Here is a 23,401-nt window from a genome sequence, read left to right as displayed (position 1 = left end):
TTCCTTGCTTCTAATCCTTACTTTATGGACGTTAGTTTAAGTATGAATAACGACTAGGTCATGGGGATAATACTTCTGCTTATATTCCCAAAGGATTTTTTACGCTGACCAAGAGCATAGCTGGGCTGCCAGTGTAATATCTCATCTGAAAGATGCCATCTTCACCAATGCTCTGTTAGACATTGCATTGTGAGCCTAGAAATAAGAGGCCAATCACAAAACTATTCATTTGGGCAAGCATTATAAAAATATATGGAGGAAGCTGAGTATTATTTGCATCAGGACACACAGACAAAAATCAATTCACATTTTGCTTTCTAATATAAGTTCCTTTCCTTATACCACATTTTTAATGTTAGCTTCCTGTGTTAAAGTTACGTTGCAATTGCATTACCACAGTGGTTGAACTGGAGTGCAAAGTTTAGAGATGCAGCATGGAATTATAATAATATATAATAATAATAAACATTTATTTTTTATAGCGCTTTTCCAAGTGCTCAAAGACGCTTTACAAAAACAGTCCTGACATAAAAACAAACAGACGAACTGTCCTGACGGAGAAGCGGCGAACAAATAGCGCCAGCGTCCTCTCACGTCAGGGTCCGGCAGTAGACAATAAAGAACACAAGACACACAATTACAATTTTAACACAAACAGCCATCACAGTGATTGCTCCAGGCACACCCTCACTGTGATGGAAGGCAAAGAAAAGTCTTATCTCCTCCTCATTCTTCTCCCTTGGTGCCACGAGGCGATCGAGGCTCCCGACTTTTGAAGCCCCCACCGGGCGATGGAAAGTCCCAGGGCCGAGCCGAGCAGGCCGATGAAGGTCCTGAGCCCCCACCGGGCGATGGAAAGTGCCGCGGCCAGGCCACGCAGGGCGATGAAGGGCCTGCGAGCGGGTCGATCAAACCTCGCGCTCCGGGGCGGTCGAAGCTGATACGGCTGGAGCTCCCGAAAGCCGGTCGCCAGCCAGGGACCTGCGAACTCCCGATGTTGCGATCTGCAGGGCCCACGGCCGAAGCCTCCTAGATGGTAAGTCCAGGCCCTGCGACCGGAGTCTTCAAGGTCGATCCCAGCTGGAGGCCGCGGACTGCACGATGATAGGCCGTAGCGCGAATTAGGCCCTACAATCCACCAAGTTCGCACCGGCCATCGATCACCTATTCACACTTGGTTTTATTTTATCCCACTTTCCTCAGCCATTCCCTTACACACTGGGGTCAATTTGCAAAGGCTAGTAAATCTGCAAGCCTGCACGTCTTTGAGATGTGGGAGGAAACCGGAGCACCCGGAGGAAACCCAGGCGGTCATAAGGAGAACGTGCAAACTCCACACAGACAGGGCAGATGAGGTCAGGATTGAACCGGGGTCTCTGGAGTTGTGAGGCAGCGCAGTGTTGCTACCAGCTCTGCCACAGTGTGGCCAGATTCCGACCAGCACAGATTGACAATTTTCTAGAGCCGATTTCCATTCTAAATGTGAATGTAAAACACAGTGACGTAAACAATAGCAGGTGTAAGATTTTTTATTTTATATACACACATACACAGAGAATATAAAATTTCATGATCTCTCTGAGATCGCGTCCAGTACAAATCCTAGTATTAGAATCTCCTTCCCTGTAGTCAATCACTAGGATCTTTGGATCAATGGATATTCAATATACTGCAAGTGATGACCTGTTAGAACAATTCATTGTGTGTGAGATTGCGTGCGTGTGTGTGAGTGCGTTTGTTATGCCCTTGTGCATGGGTGCATGTGAGTATGTGGCCGTGTGTAAGTGTTAACTCGGGATATGTGGAATACCCGCTGCTTTGAGTAGGGCTGAGGTAACGCACAACACTCAAAATTCACCGGCCAGCATGAATGTTTAAGTACGACGAAATGTGTGAATGGAAGGCATGCGTGCAATGAAGTTTTATGACTCTCGGGTTCAAGTGGCTGCCAATATTAATGTCAAATTAGTTTTCTTCTTCTACTGTGCTACATTAAGATGTGCAATATCTTAAATAGAATTTGCAATGTGATGATCGATGGGCTGTAAATTTACATTGGTGGAAAAGCCCAACTCAACCTGCATTCCTTGAATGCCATGCATTCTGCGTCCCACTACTCACCGACAGTAGTTATCTTCTTGTCACACTTCGACAATTGGAAACTAACCAAGCCGATGAGGTAGACACAAAAAAAGCCGGAGTAACTTTTGTTTTGTGTCTATCTTCGGTTTAAACCAGCATCTGCAGTTCCTTCTTACACATACTGATGTGGTTATCTCCAATGGTTCTACTAACTCAGTTTATTCCGTTAAAGAATGGGTTGGCAATTTAGCATCCATTTGCCTAACCCTCCCCGTTGCGTGACCTCCCATTCAGCACAGCTAAGTTCCCCATCTACCAATGTTCAAGTATTTAGCTTTTGGAAGTAAACTGATTCTACTGGAAGACATATCATTTGTCCGACTGAACTCTTGCTGATCAATAACTCTCAATCTTCCTCCCAATCACTCAACGTCGAGTTCGTTCGTCATTAACCTTCATTCCTCCATCTCTTGCTCCACCACCATTCCTACCCAGGTTGCTGCCCCACAGCTGTAACAAAAGAAATCAGACAGGTAGAGAATTTGATCGCGCGTTGTTTGGTAACATTGGTTATCTTGGATCAGCTTTCGAAGGCCTTTGCCTTGCTGCCCAGCGTGCTTCAGTCCCACGGTTCAGCACGGAGGGTGAACTGTCAGATCTTGCTGTTTTCCAGGTGGGTGTCGATGTGTTTTATCAGGGCGTCATCCGGATAATTGATGGGGAAGGCCAACTGGCAGAGAGGACAGCTCCTCATGTCCGAGTCTCCCGTCTCCATCCAGAGCTGGGCAAAGGAGAGAAACAAATCAGGAACCAGCTCAGTGTCATAGAGTCATGGCGTGGAAACAGGCCCTTCGGCCCAACCTGCCCACGCCGGCCAACATGTCCCATCCACACTAGCACCACTTGCCTGAGTGCTGCGTACAATCTTTTGAAACCGCAGACCTTCCTGGCAGCTATTACACATAAATAGGCTGTGAAAACAAGTGAGACTTAACCTGGGCATACTTAGCATGGTGATAAGGTTGGATGTTGACAGTGGATAATAACTTTATAGTGCATTTCATAGAGTCACTAGACCAAGTGGACCCGTTGGGCCCAAACCTCTCCTGCATTGGTGCAGCTCCATCACCCCCTCTCCTCCCTCCCCTACTCCCCTCCTCTCTTCCCCTCCCCCTCCCCCTCCCTTCCTCCCTCCCTCCTCCCACACCTCCCCCTCCCTCTCCCCTCCCCCTCCCCCCACTCCACCCCCCTCAACCCCCCTTATCCTCCCTCCTCCCCACTCCCCCCCCTCCCTCCATACCCATCCCTCCCCCCCTCCCTCCCTCCCCGATCCTCCTTAGGAGATAGATTTAAACTTTAAAATGTGAATAACTTTAAAAATAACACCGATTTCAATGAAACGTCTTCCATTAGCACCAAAGGGATGACGGTGAGTAAGGTGGGCCTAAAATGGTCGTGCTATCGTGTACCATTTTGGCTGTAGTTCAGGAACAAACAAACAAACAAACAAGAGTTTTAGTATATAGATAGAGCATGGAAACCGGCCCTTCTGCCCAACTTGCGCACACCGACCAACATGTCCCATCTACACCTGTCCCACCTGCCTGCGTTTGGCTCATATCCCTCTAAACCAGTCCTATTCATGTACCTGTCTAATTGTTTTTTAGAAGTTGCGATAGTATCCTGCCACATACCTCCTCTGGCAGCTCGTTCCATACACCCACCACCCTTTATATGAAAAAGTTACCCCTCAGGTTCCTATTAAATTCCTTTCCCAGTCACCTTAAACCTATGTCCTCTAGTTCTCGATTCCCCGACTCTGGGAAGAGACTCTGTGCATCTACCCAATCTATTCCTCTCATGATTTTGTACACTTCTACAAGATCACCCCTCATTCTCCTGTGACTGAAATGTTTTTTTTTAAATTCTCAGGCCTCTTGAATTAATGTCATGTTAGTTATCAGCAGTTGAGGGATGAAAACCTCTTGTGTGAAGCCTGCAATATAACACATGAAAGTTCTCTGGAACTGAACATCAGGGGAGTTCAATTCTCAGCTCCTGACATATTGTACGTTTAATGCAATGCGTGAGAATAAAATAATACCATCACCGAAGGCTAACATCACTGAGTCCGTGCCAATCAGCAATCACCCCGCACACTAATACTATCCAACACACCAGGGACAATTTTACAACTTTTACCAAAGCTAATTAACCTACAAACCTGTACGTCTTTGGAGTGTGGGAGGAAACCGAAGCACCCGGAGAAAACCCACGCGGTCATGGGAAGAACGTACAAACTCCGTACAGACAGCACCCGTAGTCAGGATCGAACCCAGGCCTTGGCCCTGCAAGGCAGCAACTCTACCATTGCGACACAGTGCCGCCTTGCACACTAATCTCAATGCACCCAAAGATCGTTTAATTTTTTATAGTCACTTTGCAGCTATGCAAATTAGCATAACTGGAATAAAAAAATTCACTAGTGTAGGAAAAAAACTGCAGATGCTGGTTAAAATCGAAGGTAGACACAAAATGCTGGAGTAACTCAACGGGTCAGGCAGCATCTCCGGAGAGAAGGAATGGGTGACGTTTCGGGTCGAGACGTCACCCATTCCTTCTCTCCCGAGATGCTGCCTGACCCGCTGAGTTACTCCAGCATTTTGTGTGTACCATAAAAAAAATCATTGTTGTGATGAAATGACAACAGGTCTAGTGAACTTGATTTAAAACCTAATTAGCATTGAATGTGATTTGCATCTGAAATTCCCCAGTCAGTTGTAAAGCCCACACACCTTGACTGAATTGAGTCAAGAAAATAGCAAAACTCTTGTTGAATCTACTTTCCCCCCACTTCATTTGGCCACTGATGACCCCCAAGTCTTCAAATCAACACCATTTACACTCATAAATGGAAAAGATCTTTCACTGATCATTCTCTCAAAACCTTTGATAGGTTTGTGAACTTCTGTCAGATACTAAGCGAACCTTTTCATTTTTTGAATCAACAGGGGGCCGACACAGTGTAACTCTAAGCAGTATGCAGGGTCAGTCTGAAGAAGGGTCTCGACCCGAAACGTCACCCATTCCTTCTCTCCAGAGATGGTGCCTGTCCCGCTGAGTTACTCCAGCATTTTGTGTCTATCTTCGATGCAGTAATCTCGGCATGTAAGTGGCTTTTAGACAGGCACATGGAGATGCCGGGAATAGCGGGGAATGACCATAAGATATAGGAGCAGTATTAGGTCATTCAGCGCTCATAGAGTCGACTCCGCCGTTCGATCATGGCTGATCTATCTTTCCCCCTGTATCTCTAAAACTAAACTAAGCTAAACTTAGCTCTCAACCCCATTCCCCTCCCCTCTCCCCATAACCTAGGCCGCCCTTACTGGATCGACTAGGCTTGTATACACTGGAATTTAGAAGGATGAGAGGAGATCTTATCGAAACGTATAAGATTATTAAGGGGTTGGACACGTTAGAGGCAGGAAACATGTTCCCAATGTTGGGGGAGTCCAGAACAAGGGGCCACAGTTTAAGAATAAGGGGTAGGCCATTTAGAACGGAGATGAGTAAAAAACTTTTCTGTCAGAGAGTTGTAAATCTGTGGAATTATCTGCCTCAGAAGGCGGTGGAGGCCAATTCTCTGAATGCATTCAAGAGAGAGCTCCACCATTTGATCATGGCTGATCCATTTTTCCAACTCAACCTTTATTCTCCTGCCTTCTCCCGGCAACCAAAGGTAGACACAAAATGCTGGAGTAACTCAGCGGGTCAGGCAGCATCTCTGGAGAGAAGGAATGGGTGACGTTTCGGGTCGAGACCATTCTTCAGAATGGTCTGAATGTGTCTACCTTCGATTTAAGCCAGCATCTGTAGTTCTATCCTACACATTCTCCCTGTAACATTTGGCCTTTGTTCGATGTCCTATGACACCAAATACCCACAATTTGTACTGCAATTATCTGAGATTAATCCGCACTGAAAAAGAATGAAGCTTGCAAAAGTGAATGCCGGAACTGCCACGTTACCTTCACTAAAGCCCAATAAAGAAAGAAAAAGAGGAATTTCTTTAGTCAGAGGGCGGTGAATCTGTGGAATTCTTTGCCACCGACAGCTGTGGAGGCCAAGTCAATGGATATTTTTAAAGCGGAGATTGTCAGATTCTTGATTAGTACGGGTGACCGGGGATTATGGGGAGAAGGCAGGGAATGGGGTTAGGAGGGAGGGCTAGATCAGCCATGAATGAATGGCGGAGAAGACTTGATGGGCCGAATGGCCGAATTCTGCTCGTAGAACTCACGAAGAACGTACGTTGGGGATGACAGGGGTGACATAGTTAATTCAGAAACAACGGATCTGAACTTAAAGAAAGGTAACTTTGAGGGTATGAGACGTGAATTGGCCAAAATAGACTGGCAATTGATTCTTAAAGGGTTGACGGTGGATATGCAATGGAAGGCATTTAAAGACCGCACGGATGAACTACAACAATTGTTCATCCCAGTTTGGCAAAAGAATAAATCAGGGAAGGTAGTGGCATCCGTGGCTAACAAGGGAAATTAGGGATAGTATCAAAACAAAAGATGAAGCATACAAATTAGCAAGAAAAAGCAGCCTACCAGAGGACTGGGAGAAATTCAGAGTCCAGCAGAGGAGGACAAAGGGCTTAATTAGGAAAGGTAAGGGATTTGAGTATAGGAGCAGGGAGGTTCTGCTGCAGTCGTACAGGGCATTGGTGAGACCACACCTGGAGTATTGCGTACAGTTTTGGTCTCCTAATCTGAGGAAATACATTCTTGCCATAGAGGGAGTACAGAGAAGGTTCACCAGATTGATTCCTGGGATGGCAGGACTTTCATATGAAGAAAGACTGGATAGACTCGGCTTGTACTCGCTGGAATTTAGAAGATTGAGGGGGATCTTATAGAAACTTACAAAATTCTTAAGGGGTTGGACAGGCTAGATGCAGGAAGATTGTTCCCAATGTTGGGGAAGTCCAGAACAAGGGGTCACAGTTTAAGGATAAGGGGGAAGTCTTTTAGGACCGAGATGAGAACGTTTTTTTTCACACAGAGAGTGGTGAATCTGTGGAATTCTCTGCCACAGAAGGTAGTTGAGGCCAGTTCATTGGCTATATTTAAGAGGGAGTTAGATGTGGCCCTTGTGGCTAAAGGGATCAGGGGGTATGGAGAGAAGGCAGGTACAGGTTACTGAGCTGGATGATCAGCCATGATCATATTGAATGGCGGTGCAGGCTCGAAGGGCCAAAAGGCCTACTCCTGCACCTATTTTCTATGTTTCTATGTTTCTAATGTCTGGACTTACGTTGATGGAAGGCCAGGACTGAGCGTGTTCCGACTTGGAGTATTCGGTGGAATTCCTGCCGCTGGAACTGTCGGGGATGGGGAGCGCCGTGCAGGACGAGGTGCTCCTCATTCCCCTGCCCAGCGTGCCGGGTGGGCTGTGGGTCATCCAGTCCTCCTCGTCCGACTCCAGCTGCCCGTCGTACGGGCCATCGTCCGTGCTGTCAGGCACCTTGAGGTAATCACTGGGGTGGTACTGCCCGGGCCCGGCCGAGGTCTGTTCCACCTGCAGTCTCGCTGGCATCGTGTGGTGGTGGTACACGCTGGCATCGCTGACCTCGGAATAACTCCGGCGGCCCTGGAAGCTGCTTTGGAGGAGATGCCTTGCGCTCCTGGGGTAGCTGGAGTAGGCTTCTTGCTTCATGTAAGCTGAGGATTGGGGGTGGGCTGCAAGAATAAAACATCACATTTAAGGCATACGTAGATGCTAAATGCTGGAGTAACTCAGCTGGTCAGGCAGCATCTCTGGAGAGAAGGAATGGGTGACGTTTTGGGTCAAGACCTTTCTTCAGACATTTAAGGCGTTTGTTTGTTGCGGTGACAGGCACAAAATGCCGGCGTAACTCAACGGGTCAGGCAGCATCTCTGAAGGAAAGGAATAGGTGATGTTTCGGGTCGAGACCTTTCTTCAGGTCTATTCAGGTGAGATTCTGCAGTACTGGGGCAACTACATGGTGCAGCATTACAATGGCCAGTGACTAGTCATGAAGGGAGGTTGGTTTGCCTGATGGACGTAGCCCAAACCATCACGCAAACCAACCTCCCTTCCATTGACACCATCTACACTTCACGCTGTCTCGGCAAGTCCACCAGCATAATCAAGGACAAATCCTACCCCGGCTACCTCCTCTTCTCCCCTCTCCCATCAGGTACGAAGTACAGAAGTGTGAAAAGACACCTCCAGATTCAGGGACAGTTTCTTCACAGCTGCTATCAGGCAACTGATTCATCCCACCACAACCAGAGAGCAATGCTAAACTACTATCTAACTCACTGGTGACTGTCGGACTATCCTTGATCGGACTTCGCTGGCTCTACTTTGCACTAAACGTTATTCCCTTAACATGTATCTATACACCGTAAATGGCCCGATTGTCAAAACTGATCTTGTATCGTCTTTCCGCTGACTGGTTAGCACGCAACAAAAGCTTTTCACTGTACCTGGGTGCACGTGACAATAAACTAAACTGTAAAGCCATTTAGAAGCAGGCAAGGACTCCAGTTCATATCTCCAATTCTCTCCCCCTCCCTCCCCCTTTTACTTTCAGTTTGAAGAAGGGTTCCGACCCAAAATGTCTCCACATTCTTCAGATGCTGCCTGGCCTGCTGAGTTACTCCAGCACTTTGTGGCCTTTTAAATATCACCCATTCAGGACATTAACATCTGTGGGACCAAAAGTGATAAGGGTGGGGGGTTGGGGGCGGGGGGGGGGGGGGGGGGGGGAAGAGGCGGGGATGGCACCATATTTGAGCTAATAATGGGGCAATCATTATGGTGCAGGAGACAATGGCAGAAGGGATAGATGGTGCAAAAGATCCAATGGTTTCTGGTTAGTAAGTTCAACAGGGACGATGGATTGAATTATCTACCATGGAGGCCACCATGGTTAAGTCATTGAACATTTTGTACGTAGATAGATCAACAGACAATAGGCATTAAGGGAAATGGGGAGAGCGCAAGAATGTGATATTGAGATAAAGGGTCTGCCAAGATTGAAGAATGCTGCCTGACTCTCTGAGTTACTCCAGCACTTCGTGTCTATCCAAGATCCAGCATGAAAATGCCCTTACCGAGTCCACGCCAACCACAACTGAACCCTAATTCAGGGACACTTTCTTCCCAGCTGTTATCAGGCAACTGAACCATCCTACCGCCAACTAGAGAGCGACCTTGAGCTACCATCTACCTCATTGGAGACTGTCGGATTACCTTTCATCTGACTTCACTGGACTTTATCTTGCACTAACTGTTATTCCCTTCATCCCGTATATCTGTACACTACGGACGGCCTGATTGTAAACATGTATTGGCTTTCTGCTGACTGGATAGCACGCATGTGCGGTACCTCGGTACACGTGACAAAAAACTAAACTGTACAATATCATATTGAATAGTGGAAGGAAGGGTTAAGGAATTGAATATTTCTATGAATAATACAAGGAACTGCAGTTGCTGAAATCTCGAGCAATAGACAAAGTGCCGGAGGAACCCGGTGCGTTGGTCAGCATCTGTAGAGAGAGTTGGCAGTCACTATTTCTGTGTAGGAAGGAACTCCAGATGCTGGTTTAAACTGAAGATGGACACAAAATGCTGGAGTAACTCAGCGGGACGGGCAGCATCTCTGGAGAGAAGGAATGGGGCGAAACCCTTCTTCAGACCCAAAACGTCACCCATTCCTTCTCTCCAGAGGTGCTGCCTGTCCAGCTGAGCTCCTCCAGCTTTTTGTGTCCATCTTCGGCCTCAACCAGCATCTGCAGTTCCTTCCGACACACCTCTATGTATGTATAAGTTGCTTTCTGCGTCTTCCACCCTCACCCCCACCAGTGCCCAAGGCCACCTGTCGCTTCGTTTGCTATTTACCGTTATTGGTTGACTGTTCCTCAGAGAGTCGTGTTAGGATCTCGGTCTGGGCTTCGGTCAGGCTACGCAGATGACAGAATTCCTGGGCCAACTTGCTGTAGGCCAGCAACAGCCTTTGCCTGAAAGGAGAAAGCGAAGAGGAGTCAGTGAGCAAAGGGCTGGGGACACTCAGCCACCAGGTCCATATAAATGTGCTGTTGAAGGGGGCCTTTGGGCAACCACCGAACTACATCGCTGGCCTAGTGTACGAAGGAACTGCAGATGCTGGTTTACACCGAATATAGGCACAAAGTGCTGGAGTAGCTCAGCGGGGACAGGCAGCATCTCTGGGAGGGGGTGGTGGTGTGGGTGGGTGTGGGGGGGGGGGGGAACTTTTCTCTTCCTCACGGCGCGGGGTGCGGCTCGGCTGCGGGGCCTAACATCGCCCGCTGCGGCTCGGCCGCTGGACTTTACATCCCAGTGCGGCTTGGCCGCTGGACTTTACATCACCCGGTGCGGCTTGGCCGCTGGACTTAACAGTGCCCGGTGCAGCTCGGCTGCGGGGCTTAACATTGCCCGGTGCAGCTCGGCTGCGGGGCTTAACATCGCCCGGTGCAGCTCGACTGCGGGGCTTTTCATCGCTGGTGCGGCTCGACTGCGGACTTGACATCGCCCGGTGCGGCTCGACCACGGGACTTAGCTGCGCAAGGCTTGGTCGCGGGCCTTTCATCGCCCGGTTCGGCCGCGGGACGTTTCAGCGCCCGGTGCGGGGACTGTGCGGGTCGGTCGGGGACGAGCTGTCTGTCCGTGGGCGTGGGGAAGAGAGTGGAAGTTTTGTTGCCTCCATCACAGTGAGGGGGTGTTTGGAGTCACTGTGATGGACGTTTGTGTTGGGGTCATGTGTCTTGTGTTCTTTTTTTTTTCTATGACTGCTATGTAGTTTCGTTCGGTACTTCGGTACCGAACGACAAATAAAGCTCTGTTATACCTGTTATAACTCTCTCTTGAAAACAAATAGGTGACGTTTTGGGTCAAGATGAAGGGTCTCGACCCAAAACGTCACCTATTCCTTTTCTCCAGAGATGCTGCCTGACCCGTTGAGTTACTCCAGCATTTTGTGTCTACCAGTGGAATAGTGTTGACTCATAAATCATACTATAAATGGCTGACATTTAATCAGTTCAAGCTTTGACTGTGTCAGGGTATAAATGATAGTTATCGAGTCATCTATCACGGGTACAAGGGCTGCCCAACTCACCCATGCCGACCAATATGCCCCATCTACACTAGTCCTACCTGCCTGCATTTGGCCCATATCCATCTACACCTTTCCTACCAGGTACCGATGCAAATGTCCTTTAAATGCTATTATAGTACCCGTATAGTCAATCTAGTATGTGTGGGAAGAAACTGCAGATGCTGGTTTACACCAAAGATAGGCACAAAGTGCTGGAATAAGTCAGTGGGTCAGGCAGCATCTCTGGAGAAAAAGGACGTTTCGGGTCGGAAGCCTTCTTCAGACTGAAAATAGAGTAGGTGGGAACGGGGGGTGGGAAAAGGCCAGAACAAATCAGGGCCGGCAAGAGTCAATCTGGACTTGTGATTAAAGAATGGTACGACCCAGGAGGGTCTGATGAAAGGTCTCGACCCGAAACGTCACCTATTCCTTTTCTCCATTAGTTGCTGTCTGACTGGCTGAGTTACTCCAGCTTTTGGTGTCTAGTCAATCTGGACTGCTGTCCAATGGTCATCAGAAGGACCAGTAGACTCTGCCGAGCGCTGTCGGGTTGTGTTATTGATGCCTTGCTTGTGGAAAAACCGCAGCAGAAACATGTACGAGAACATCCATCTTCACAAGAAAGGCGGTAGAGTTGCTGCCTAACAGCGCCAAAGACCTGGGTTGGATCCTAACTGTGGGTGCTGTCTGTACGGAGTGTGTACATTCTTCCTGTGACCGCGTGGTTCTCTCCAGGTGCTCCAGATTCCTCCTACACTCTAACGACGTGGAGGTTTGTAGGTTAATTGGCTTCAGTAAAAATTGTAAATTGTCCCTTGTGTGGAGCATAATAATACCAGTGTACGGGGTGACTGCAGGTCACCGTGGACTCAGTAGGCCGAATGGCCTGTTTCTATGCTGTATCTCTATAGTCTAAAATCCAAAATTTGTGGATGAAATGGACAAATTTCAGTTTCAGTTCAGGATTCATCTACCTACTGACATCCCACACTCCATCAGTCTGAAGAACAGTCCCCACCCGAAGCACCTGTCCGTCCATTTCCTTCCACAGATGCTGCCTGACCCGCTGAATATCTCCAGCTCTTTTGCCTTTTGCTCCTTCTCGCCTAGACTGGCTGCTGGGACTGAGAGACCCTCAGGGCGGCACGTTAGCGCAGCGGTAGAGTTGCTGCCTTACAGCGCCAGAGACCCGGGTTCGATCCCGACTACGGGTGCCTGTCTGTACGGAGTTGGCACGTTCACGCCGTGACCAGCGTGCGTTTTCCCCCGAGATCTTCGGTTTCCTCCCACACCTCCAAAGACGTACAGGTTTGTAGGTTAATTGGCTTGGTTAAAATTGTATATTGTCCCCTAGCGTGTGTAGGATAGTGTTAGTGCGCGGGGATCGCTGGTCGGCGTGGCCTAGGTGGGACAAAGGGCCTGTTTCCGAGCCGTATCTCTAAACTAAATTAAACTTGCTAGGAATTTTCAAGCAGCATAATCCCTGACTCTGAAACACCACTGGCCCATTGTGGATGTGGTGGCACATGGAAATAAACCTCTGCACCGACAAACGCCGCAAGGAAATGAAATTGGAGGGAGAAAATAAAAATGATAAAAGATAAGCTCTTGTGGTGAGATTTATAAGAAAGCTGGGTGGCTTTTCTTGCTTTAGTTTAAGTAGATCTCATGCAACCACTCACAACACACACAGTCCTCCCACAGGTGATTTTTATTACAACTGTTTTCAGATTTTCTGATCGCTATCACCACCACTTCCAATAATCACAAATGGTTATTACAATAAAAAGTCTGACTCTTATTCGCGTTGAATGTGTATTGAATGAATAATTCACTAAATCCACTTGTTAAAGAGACTCTTGGGGGCCACCGGTAGAAATGCTTGCGCTGTGCCGATCGGCGAGCGGCACGGTGGCGCAGCGGTGGAGTTGCTGCCTTACAGCGCTAGAGACCCCGGTTCGATCCTGACCTCGGGCGCTGTCTGCACGGAGTTTGCACCTTCTCCCCGTGACCTGCGTGGGTTTTCTCCGGGTGCTCCGGTTTCCTCCCACACTCCGGTTTCCTCCCACACTACAATTTTAGTGAACCCAATTAGCCCACAAACCTGTACAGGTTTGTGGGCTAATTGGGTTCACTAAAATTGTAAACTATCCCTAGTGCTGGAGGTAGTCCTGGTGTACGGAGATCGCTGGGTGGTACGGACTTGCTGGGCCGAAGGGCCAGTATCTCTAAACTAAAGAAAGGGTGGCAATGGTGTTAGGATGAGAACGGTCCACACATAACAGGATCTTCCCCCATTAATTTAATGGTATCCCAGTTCAAATGTCTACCTCAGAACAACAGTTCCAAATATTATTCGTGTTACATCAATAATTATAATTTACAACCTTAATTTCCCTGATGCGAGGGTCAATATTGAGTCTGAAGAAGGGTCTCGACCCGAAACGTCACCCATTCCCTCTCTCCTAGATGCTGCCTGACCTGCTGAGTTACTCCAGCATTTTGTGATACCTTTGATTTGTACCAGCATCTGCAGTTACTTTCCTACACTGTCAATATTGTATCGACCCACAATCCGGTCTGTTATCGTACTTGGTAAAATCGTTTAACTCTTGCTCACTACTGAGACACAGTGTTAAAATGTACCAGCCTGTGTCAAAATAGCACAGTCGGGGTTTTGGTGTAAGACACATTAAATGTTCATATGTGAGTGACAGTGTTTGGTAATTTCTATCCTGTAATGTAATGCTCTGATGCCCAGCTAATGCATTGTGTAGATTCTTTTGGCAAACAGATCTCAAATGTTTGCCAAATTCCTCGAAATAAAGTGCTTGCGTTTTTATAGTCTTTCTCAGGGCATGTTTCAATCGATGAAATGATTTTGAACTGCATTGTGTGACCGGGAAAAGCGTTGGTCATTTCATGCACAGGAAGTTCCCACAAACACCCGTGGCAAAAAATGGCACCTATACTTGTCGGACTGCGTTCGCCACTGGGGTTGGTCTTGCCAGGTCCCTGTAGACAGCTGTTGTCTGAACCGCCCAAGAGATCACTTAAATTATCCGAGAGGGCTTCCGTTTAGTGTGTAGAAAGGAACTGTAGAAGCTGGTTTAGACAATAGGTGCAGGAGTAGGCCATTCGGCCCTTCCAGCCTGACCTGCTGAGTTACTCCAGCATTTTGTGAATAAATACCTTCGATTTGTACCAGCATCTGCAGTTATTTTCTTACAATAAAACACCCATGACACCTGACTGAGATCCCACAACCCACTTTCCCGTTGAGCTTCAAGGCATTAGCAGGTTTAGCGACCACCTGGTGCAATCATACGTCATCGATACAAATTGTAAGGTGTTAATGTCCTAACGCCAATCCCTGTGGCAAGTCTGATCAACCCGAACAGGTCTTTTCATCCAGAAGACAGACACAAAATGCTGGAGTAACTCAGCAGGACAGGCAGCATCTCCGGACAGAAGGAATGGGTGATGTTTTGGGTCGAGACCCTTATGCAGCCTGACCCGCTGAGTTACTCCAGCTCTGTGTGTGTGTCTGTCTTTGGTTTAAACCAGCATCTGCAGTTCCTCTCTACACATTTTGACAAGTTGCTCAGATCCTGAAACAAAACAAACCTGAACACCTAAGGCAAGACTCAAAATGCCGGAGTAACTCAGCGGGACAGGCAACATCTCCGGAGAGAAGGCATGGGTGACGTTTCAGGTCGAGACCCTTCGTCAGACTGACCCTTTGATTCCTTTTAGCCGGCCAATCTTTTTTTTGTTAAATCTCTGCCAAAATGGTACTTCCCGCGGTGAGATTTTCTTTTCTGCACCTTACCAAAATGCCTTGTGGAATTCTAGAGTAACGGTATGGGAGTACTTCTTCAAACAAAGCTCTGATCAATTGGGCAAACATGATTTTAGATTTCTCAGCGCACAAACACCATTCATGATGACTTGCTCAACTTTGATCAGGCCTCAAACCCACGATCTTTTGACTGAGAAGAGAGAATGTCACCACTGAACCAAGGACGCCACCTACTGTGATCCACTTATGAGTCGCAAATGTAATGTTGGCAGCAGCACCAACAGGCTCTGCATAGAGATAGCATCCAGACACCAATGCAGGATAAAACTACCTCGCTGAAACTTACTGAATAGTGAAAGGCTTGGATGCAGTGGATGCAGAGAGGATGTTTCCACTCGTGGGAGAGTCTAGGACCAGAGGTCGTAGCCTCAGAATTAAAGGACGTTCCTTTAGAAAGATGAGGAGGAATTTCTTTAGTCAGAGGATGGTGAATCTATGGCATTCTTTGCCATGGAAGGCTGTGGAGGTCAAGTCATTGGTTATTTTTAAGGCAGAGATAGATAGGTTCTTGATTAGTGCGGGTGTCAGAGGTTATGGGGAGAAGGCGGGAGAATGGGGTTAGGAGGGAGAGATAGATCAGCCATGATTGAATGGCGGAGTGGACTTGATGGGCCAAATGGCCTAATTCTGCTCCTATAACCTATGGCCTTATGAACTGATGGATGTCCAATCACTCTGCTTGTTGGGGCTTGTGTTGTCCAGAACAAGAATGGACAAATGTTGCTCTTTGTGACTTATTTAAAAGAGATTTTATAAACTGCCTGAACCACAATGGGCTCACAGTCACATCCACATATTTTCTTGAAGAAGGCCCTTCAGCCCATTCAGTCTATGCCGCCTCAGAGAGCATTCCTATTCCCCCCATTCATTTTCCTCGTAGGTTACTCCCATTAATTCTGCCATGTTGGCGCAGCGGTAGAGTTGCTGCCTCACAATGCTTGCAGCGCCGGAGACCCGGGTTCGATCCTGGCTACGGGTGCTGTCTGTATGGAGTTTGTACGTTCTCCCCGTGACTATGAACCGGTCCTGCTGAGCCGGATGGTCACAACGCACAGTAATCCGGCACAGATCTACTTGCACTTTATTCTGTTTTAAAACAGTTACAATTTGTTTCGTTGGATTGTTTAAATTAATACTGACTAGCTAATTAAATTATTGCATCGTATGGGAGGCGCATTCCCAATCTCGCTGTACCCCTGTACAATGACAATAAAGATATATTGTGTTGTATTGTATTGTACTGCATGGGTTTTCTCCGAGATCTTCGGTTTCCTCCCACTTTCCAAAGACGTACAGGTTTGTAGGTTGGTTGGCTTGGTATAAGTGTAAATTGGCCCTAGTCTGTGCAGGGTAGTGTTAGTGTGTGGCGATCTCTGGTCGGCGCGGACTCGGTGGGCTGAAGGATCTGTTTCCACGCTGTATCTCTAAACTCAATTAAGCTAAACACTCAAACATTAATACAGGCAATTTACCGCAGTGGCTCACCCGCATCACAACACGTACATCTTTGGCAGGTGGGAAGGAAGTGGAGCACCCAGAGGAAACTCACGTGGTCATAGGGAAAGCTTTCAAACTCCATACCGAATGAAACGATGGTCAGGACTGAAACCTGGTCCCTGGAGGTGAGAGGCAGCTCTATCAGCTGTGACAATGTGCTATCCCAAATATCACAGCTCTGATGGCAGAACACCTTCTATTTACTACACAGCTGGATAAACATCACTGACCAATGTTCTCCATTGATGCTGCCTGACCTGCTAAGTTATTTCAGCACTTTGTGACACGTCATGGCATGGCAGATGCAGTTTAATGTGGATAAGTGTGAGGTTATCCACTTTGGTGGTAAGAATAGGAAGGCAGATTATTATCTGAATGATGTCAAGTTAGGAACAGGGGACGTACAAACGAGATCTGGATGTCCTCGTGCATCAGTCACTGAAAGGAAGCACGCAGGTACAGCAGGCAGTGAAGAAAGCCAATGGAATGTTGGCCTTCATAACAAGAGGAGTTGAGTATAGGAGCAAAGAGGTCCTTCTGCAGTTGTACAGGGCCCTAGTGAGACCGCACCTGGAGTACTGTGTGCAGTTTTGGTCTCCAAATTTGAGGAAGGATATTCTTGCTATTGAGGGCGTGCAGCGTAGGTTTACTAGGTTAATTCCCGGAATGGCGGGACTATCATATGTTGAAAGACTGGAGCGACTAGGCTTGTATACACTGGAATTTAGAAGGATGAGAGGGGATCTTATCGAAACGTATAAGATTATTAAGGGGTTGGACACGTTAGAGGCAGGAAACATGTTCCAAATGTTGGGGGAGTCCAGAACAAGGGGCCACAGTTTAAGAATAAGGGGTAGGCCATTTAGAACTGAGATGAGGAAAAACGTTTTCAGTCAGAGAGTTGTGAATCTGTGGAATTCTCTGCCTCAGAAGGCAGTGGAGGCCAATTCTCTGAATGCATTCAAGAGAGAGCTGGATAGAGCTCTTAAGGATAGCGGAGTCAGGGGGTATGGGGAGAAGGCAGGAACGGGGTGTTGATTGAGAATGATCAGCCATGATCACATTGAATGGCGGTGCTGGCTCGAAGGGCCGAATGGCCTCCTCCTGCACCTATTGTCTATTGTCTATTGTCACCTATCCCTGTTCTCCTGGGATGCTGCCTGACCCACTGAGTTACTCTCGCACTTTGTGGAGTCTGAAGGATCCCAACCCAAAACGTCACGTATCCATGTTCTCCAATGATGCTGCCTGACCCTTTGAGTTACTCCAGCTACTTGCATCTTTTTTTAGGGGTAAGAAACTCAGAGTTCTAGTGGAGAACTAGAACTATCTGGGATAAGTAAGATAACTCACAATATCAAAGAAAATATTGGGAATCTCCATGCTTGGAAACAGATATTAAGTCTGAACAGAAATAACAAAGCCAGATTGTACAATAAATGATGATCGGACCCAAGCTGGTTCAAGGAACCAATGGTTGATTGGAAGAAGTCCAGATGTTTCCAGTAGTGGGAGAATCTCAAATGAGATACATGGATAGGAAAGGTTTAGAGGGACACAGGCCCAAATGCAGGCAAATGGAAATGGGGGGACTGACACAGAGGGAGATAAGCCATGATCATCTTGAATGGCCGATGGGCTTGAAGCGCTGAGTGGCCTATTCCTGCTCCATTGTTTTTATGTTCTTGGGTTCCAAGCTGACTGGACATCTCGCAACTAGATTACTATCAGACTGATTAACCAGACTGACTAACACTTTTTTCTCGATCCCTGTGCAAGATTGCTCCAGGATACTAAACCACAGCACATTTCTTCGCTTTCGCAGTCCATTTGGTGATATTTAAAGGCGGATGTTTACGGTATTTGTACGTTTGCCAATCTCTCTACTATTTTAACAAAGGCCTTTCCTGTTTATAAAACTGATTCCCCACAACTTGTCTGCTTACGAGGGAGGGGAGGGTGGGGTGGGCTGGGGGAGAGGAAGTATGTGGGCATTGGAAATTTAGAAATTGTACATTAAAATTTTCTGGTTATCAAAATACTTAAAAACGTTCCAATTATTTGATTTTAAACAGCAATTGAACACCCACCACAGTGACCACAGTGTTCTGATGTAGGTAGAGGGTGGAGAGGGGGTGGTCAAATAGGGGCTCAAACTGCAAGGAGTTGGTGGGTGTGATAAGAGTCATAGAGTCTTACAGTGTGGAAACAGGCCCTTCAGTCCACCTTGCCCACGTCGACGAACATGTCCCAACTACACTAGTCACATCTGCCCGCATTTGGTCCACATCCCTCTAAACCTGTCCTATCGTTGTACCTCTCTAAATGTTTTCTTAAATGTCGCGATAGTACTTGCCTCAACTACCTCCTCTGGCAGCTCGTTCCATACGCCCACCACCTTTGCGTGTAAAAGCTACCCCTCAGATTCCCATTAAATTTTTCCCTTCTCACCTTTAACCTATGTCCTCTGCTTTTCGATTCCCCTACTCTGGGCAAGAGGCCCTGAGTGTCTATTCCTCTCATGATTTTGTACACCCACTCATCCCCCTTGTGCTCCAAGGAATAGAGTTCCAGCCTGCTCAACCTCTCCCTACAGGTCGAGTCCTGCCAACATCCTCGTAAATCTTCTCTGCACTCTTTCCAGCTTGGCAACATCTTTCCTATAACGCGGTGCCCTGAACTGAACACAATGCTCTAAATGCGGCCTCACCGACGTCTTGTACAACTGCAACATGACCTCCAAACTTCTATACTCATTGCTCTGACTGATGAAGGCCAATGTGCCAAATGAGATTGCTCCACATGTACAATTCTGAAAGGAAACCTTATCTTTTAGCAAAACACGAAGGGCTGTAACAACACAGCGGGCCAGGCAGCATCTGGAGAGGGAATAGACAGGTAACATTTTGGGTCCAGACCCTGCTTCAGAACTGAAACACCGACACATTAATTCTCTATCCAGAAGCTGCCTGACCCACTGAGTTCCTCCAGCACTTTGTATTTTGCTCAAGGTTTCAGCATCTAAGTCTCCTGTCTTCATGCCTGTCGGTGGCACCTGTGAAACTTAGCAGTTAGATGACCTGAGATCTCATTGTCCATTTCTAAATTGTGAAATTAATACAATAAAGTTTCGCTCAATACCTTCGCTCATTCCGTATTAACCAACCTGATCTCCCGGTGGCTGAGCACTTCAACTCCCCCTCCCACTCCCAGTCTTATCGTGGGATAAGAACTAGTGTGAACGGGGGTGATTGAGGGTTGGTATGGAGTTGTTGGGCCAAGGGACCTGTTTTCATGGTGCATCTCGAAACTAGACTAAACTGACCTAGGGAACCTTTGGGGAATTAACCCTACACACCAAGCATAGTAAAGCCAGTTCCAATCTTCCTGTTCCTTTCTCAGTCCAATCAATATCCCTGACAATATCTTCTTCCTCTCAACACATAGTTCAATAAAATAAATAAAAAATAATTACATCTTGAGCATGCAATCATTCCCCCATCTAACTTCCTATGGTTGTTGAGTTTAGTTTAGTTTAGAGGTACAGGGCGGAAACAGGCCCTTCGGCCCACCGAGTCTGCGTTGACCAGCGATCCTCGCACATTAACGCTATCCTACGCAAGGGACAACTCTTCCATTTATACCAAGCCAGTTAGCGTACAAACCAGTACGTCTTTGGAGTGTAGGAGGAAACCGGAGCTCCCAGAAAAAACCCACGCAGGTCACGGGGAGAACGGACAAACTCCGTACAGACAGCACCTGTAGCCAGGATAGAACCCGGGTCTCTGTCGCTGTAAGCGCTGTAAGGCAGCAACTCTACCGCTGTGTCACCGTGCCGGTCGTGATTTGTGTTGATATCCTCGCATCAACATTTAATGCTAAATCTGGCAGAGAATATGGATTGCTGTAGATGGGAATATCATTGTGGTGGAGATTAATTGATTGAACAATATGGAGACAGGGACTGCAGTCCATCGAGTCCGTGCCGACCTTGATCACCCGTTCGCACTAGCTCTATGTTTTCCCACTTTTGCATCCACTCTCTGCACACCAGGGGCAACATACCACCACAACACTTAAGAAACATTTACACAGGTACATGGATAGGACAGGTTTAGGGAGATATGGGCCAAACTCAGGCAGGTGGGACTAATGTAGATGGGACATAATTGGCCAGTGTGGGCAAGTTGGGCCAAAGGGCCTATTTCCATACTGTGAGACTCTATGACTATGACCCTAAGCCAATTAACCTGCAAAAACCTGCACCTCTTTGGACGTATGAGAAAACCGGAGCACCCGGAAGAAACCCACACGGTCCCAGAGAGAACGCGCTAACCAAAGTCAGAATCGAATCTGGGTCTCTGGCGCTGTGAGGCAGCAGCCCCACCCGCTGCGACACTGCCATTATGATAGCAATTTGTTAGCAAATCCTACTTTGGCAGACTATGAATTAAAAATTGATTTTAAGCTTAAGCTGGTTTGTCGTCTTTCCCCCGGTCTGGCCCGGATACGACTCCTGCCCCAACAAGCATGTGTTTTACCCTGAACACCGCTCTTTCAAATGGACCAACAAGGCACTCAGCTCAAGGGCAATTCAGGATGGCTTGCCCACATCCTGTGACTCTTTGCACAGATGAAGGAGACTCTAATTGGTGAAATTAGATTCCGCGATCAATCGCACAGTTACCCCTCGGGGGGGGGAGGTTGGGTGTTGATTTGGGGGGAGGGAGGGAGGGGGGGAGGGAGGGGGGGGGTGGAGTGGTCAATAAATTACTGTACGTCTCTTAGACTCCTGGTTTTGCTTCATTTCTTATTTTAACTTTACAATTATTTTGACACTACGTGTTAAGCCACCACATGCAGTACTACAGTATGACTCTTTACAGGTAAGCCAGAGGCTTGGCGAGCATCCAGAACCATTTGTTGCCACGAGTCAAAGTTGTATTCTGATTATAACGATGGTCCCAAGGCAGTTCGCAATAGACTGCGTGATTGGAGCTGCAGAGGGTTGTGGACTCGGCCCAGGCCATCACGCACACCCACACCAACCTCCCTTCCATTGACTCCATCTGGACTTCACGCTGCCTCGGCAAGGCCACCAGCATCACCAAGAACTAGACTCACCCCGGTCACTCCCTCTTCCCTCCCTCTTGCATCAAACAACGTGTACAGAAGTTTGAAAACACACACCTCCAGATTCAGGGACAGTTTCTTCCCGGCTGCTATCAGGCAACTGAACCGTCCTATAACCAACTAGAGAGCAGTCCTGAACTCCCATCTACCTCATTGGAAACCTTCGAACTAGCTTAAATCGAACATTGCTGAACTTTATGTTGCATTAAACGTCAACCCTTTATCCTGTACACTGTGGAAAGCTTTTATGTAATCGTGTGTAGCCTTTTCGCCCTTTGATGTCCTTACGAATCAAGAACTTATCAATCTCCGTTGTAAAAATACCCAATGTCTTGACCTCACTGCCGTCTATGGCAATGAATTCCACAGATTCACCACCGTCTGGCTAACAAAATTCCTCCTAATCTCCATTCTAAAGGTGCGTCCTTTTATTCTGAGGCTGTGCCCTCTGGTCCTAGACTCTCCCATTACCGGGAGAAATACAGATACGTCTTAACATTTCGTACCTCTCTTTTTGTGAAGTAGAAACATAGAAAATAGGTGCAGGAGTAGGCCATTCGGCCCTTCGAGCCAGCACCGCCATTGAATATGATCATGGCTGATCATCTGAGATGCTGCCTGACACGCTGAGTTACTCCAGCATTTTGTGTCTACCTTCGATTTAAACCAGCATCTGCAGTTGTTTTTTCCTACACATCCAAAATCAGTAGCCCGTTCCGGCTTTTTCCCCATATCCCTCGATTCCTTTCGCCCTAAGAGCTAAATCTGACTCTATCAAGAACCACAAACATATTGAAAGGCTATTAAGGCTTTAAACCAACTATCCGTTGTTTTTGCTACTCTAGTGCAGAGTGACTCTAGTTAAGAGCTAATGGCCCACACAACATAGGCATCTCTCCAAAATGCAGCCAGGAAAAAAATGAAACTCCTCCCCACAACTTTCGCCTTTAGTAAAGTTGCGCAGGTGCCTGCATCTGCGAAAGATAGCGTTGGATTCTTAAGTTAAGTTTTGAAACAGAAATCAATGGCCTTTATTGGCAAGTCATGGAAATATGCAATAGTTTTCTCAGATGCAACCAGGGGATGTTCCAATCCCCACTCAACCACCAACGCCACTGATTTAAACCAAGATACTTGTGGTCATAGTCTGACCTTTACGAAGCTAACTGTAACACCGACCGATTTGTAATCCAATACCACGAATCATATGTGTAGAAAGCAACTGCAGATGCAGGTTTATACCGAAGATGGACACAGAGTGCTGGGGTAACTCAGCGGGTCAGGCAGCATCTCTGGAGGAAAAGGCTGGGTGACGCTTCAGGTCGGGAACCTTTTTCAGACTGCGTTATAACCACGTTTTATGTTCCAGCTCTAAGATGTGCTGTGCTGAAGCATTGCAACATGACCATCAAATGGGCCACAGATTAGGAGAGCAACTAATGTCCATTTCATAACTGTGAAAAAGTATATCCATTGTCGATAGGATTCAGGGTTTCTGTAAGCACTTCTTTACACGAAGTGCAACCTGCAACATGTTTGAAGTGTGGGAGGAAACCGGATACTAATACTATCCAACACACTAGGGACAATTTTTACAACTTTTACCAAAGCCAATTAACCTACAGACCTGCACGTCTTTGGAGTGTGGGAGGAAACCGGACCAG

General features: G+C 47.3%; 1 protein-coding gene across 3 annotated transcripts in view; it reads right to left on the bottom strand.

Annotated features, from left to right (window-relative positions):
• Positions 1-1,547: 1,547 nt before the first annotated feature.
• tbkbp1 (TBK1 binding protein 1) overlaps positions 1,548-23,401 on the bottom strand; it is a 97,951-nt gene continuing 76,097 nt past the window's right edge. For all 3 annotated transcript variants that reach the window (XM_078424463.1, XM_078424465.1, XM_078424464.1), the window contains exons 8-10: positions 10,030-10,148; positions 7,411-7,835; positions 1,548-2,863 (exon numbers count right to left, since the gene is read on the bottom strand). In XM_078424463.1, the coding sequence (XP_078280589.1) occupies positions 2,735-2,863; positions 7,411-7,835; positions 10,030-10,148 (673 nt within the window). In that variant the 3' untranslated portion in view covers positions 1,548-2,734. The remainder of the gene's footprint in view (positions 2,864-7,410; positions 7,836-10,029; positions 10,149-23,401) is intronic.

This window comes from Rhinoraja longicauda, chromosome 29 (assembly GCF_053455715.1).
Source record: "Rhinoraja longicauda isolate Sanriku21f chromosome 29, sRhiLon1.1, whole genome shotgun sequence".
Classification (NCBI taxonomy): Eukaryota; Metazoa; Chordata; class Chondrichthyes; order Rajiformes; family Arhynchobatidae; genus Rhinoraja; species Rhinoraja longicauda.
Note: the sequence above shows the minus strand (reverse complement) of the source record. Positions and strands in the feature narration are given on the sequence as shown.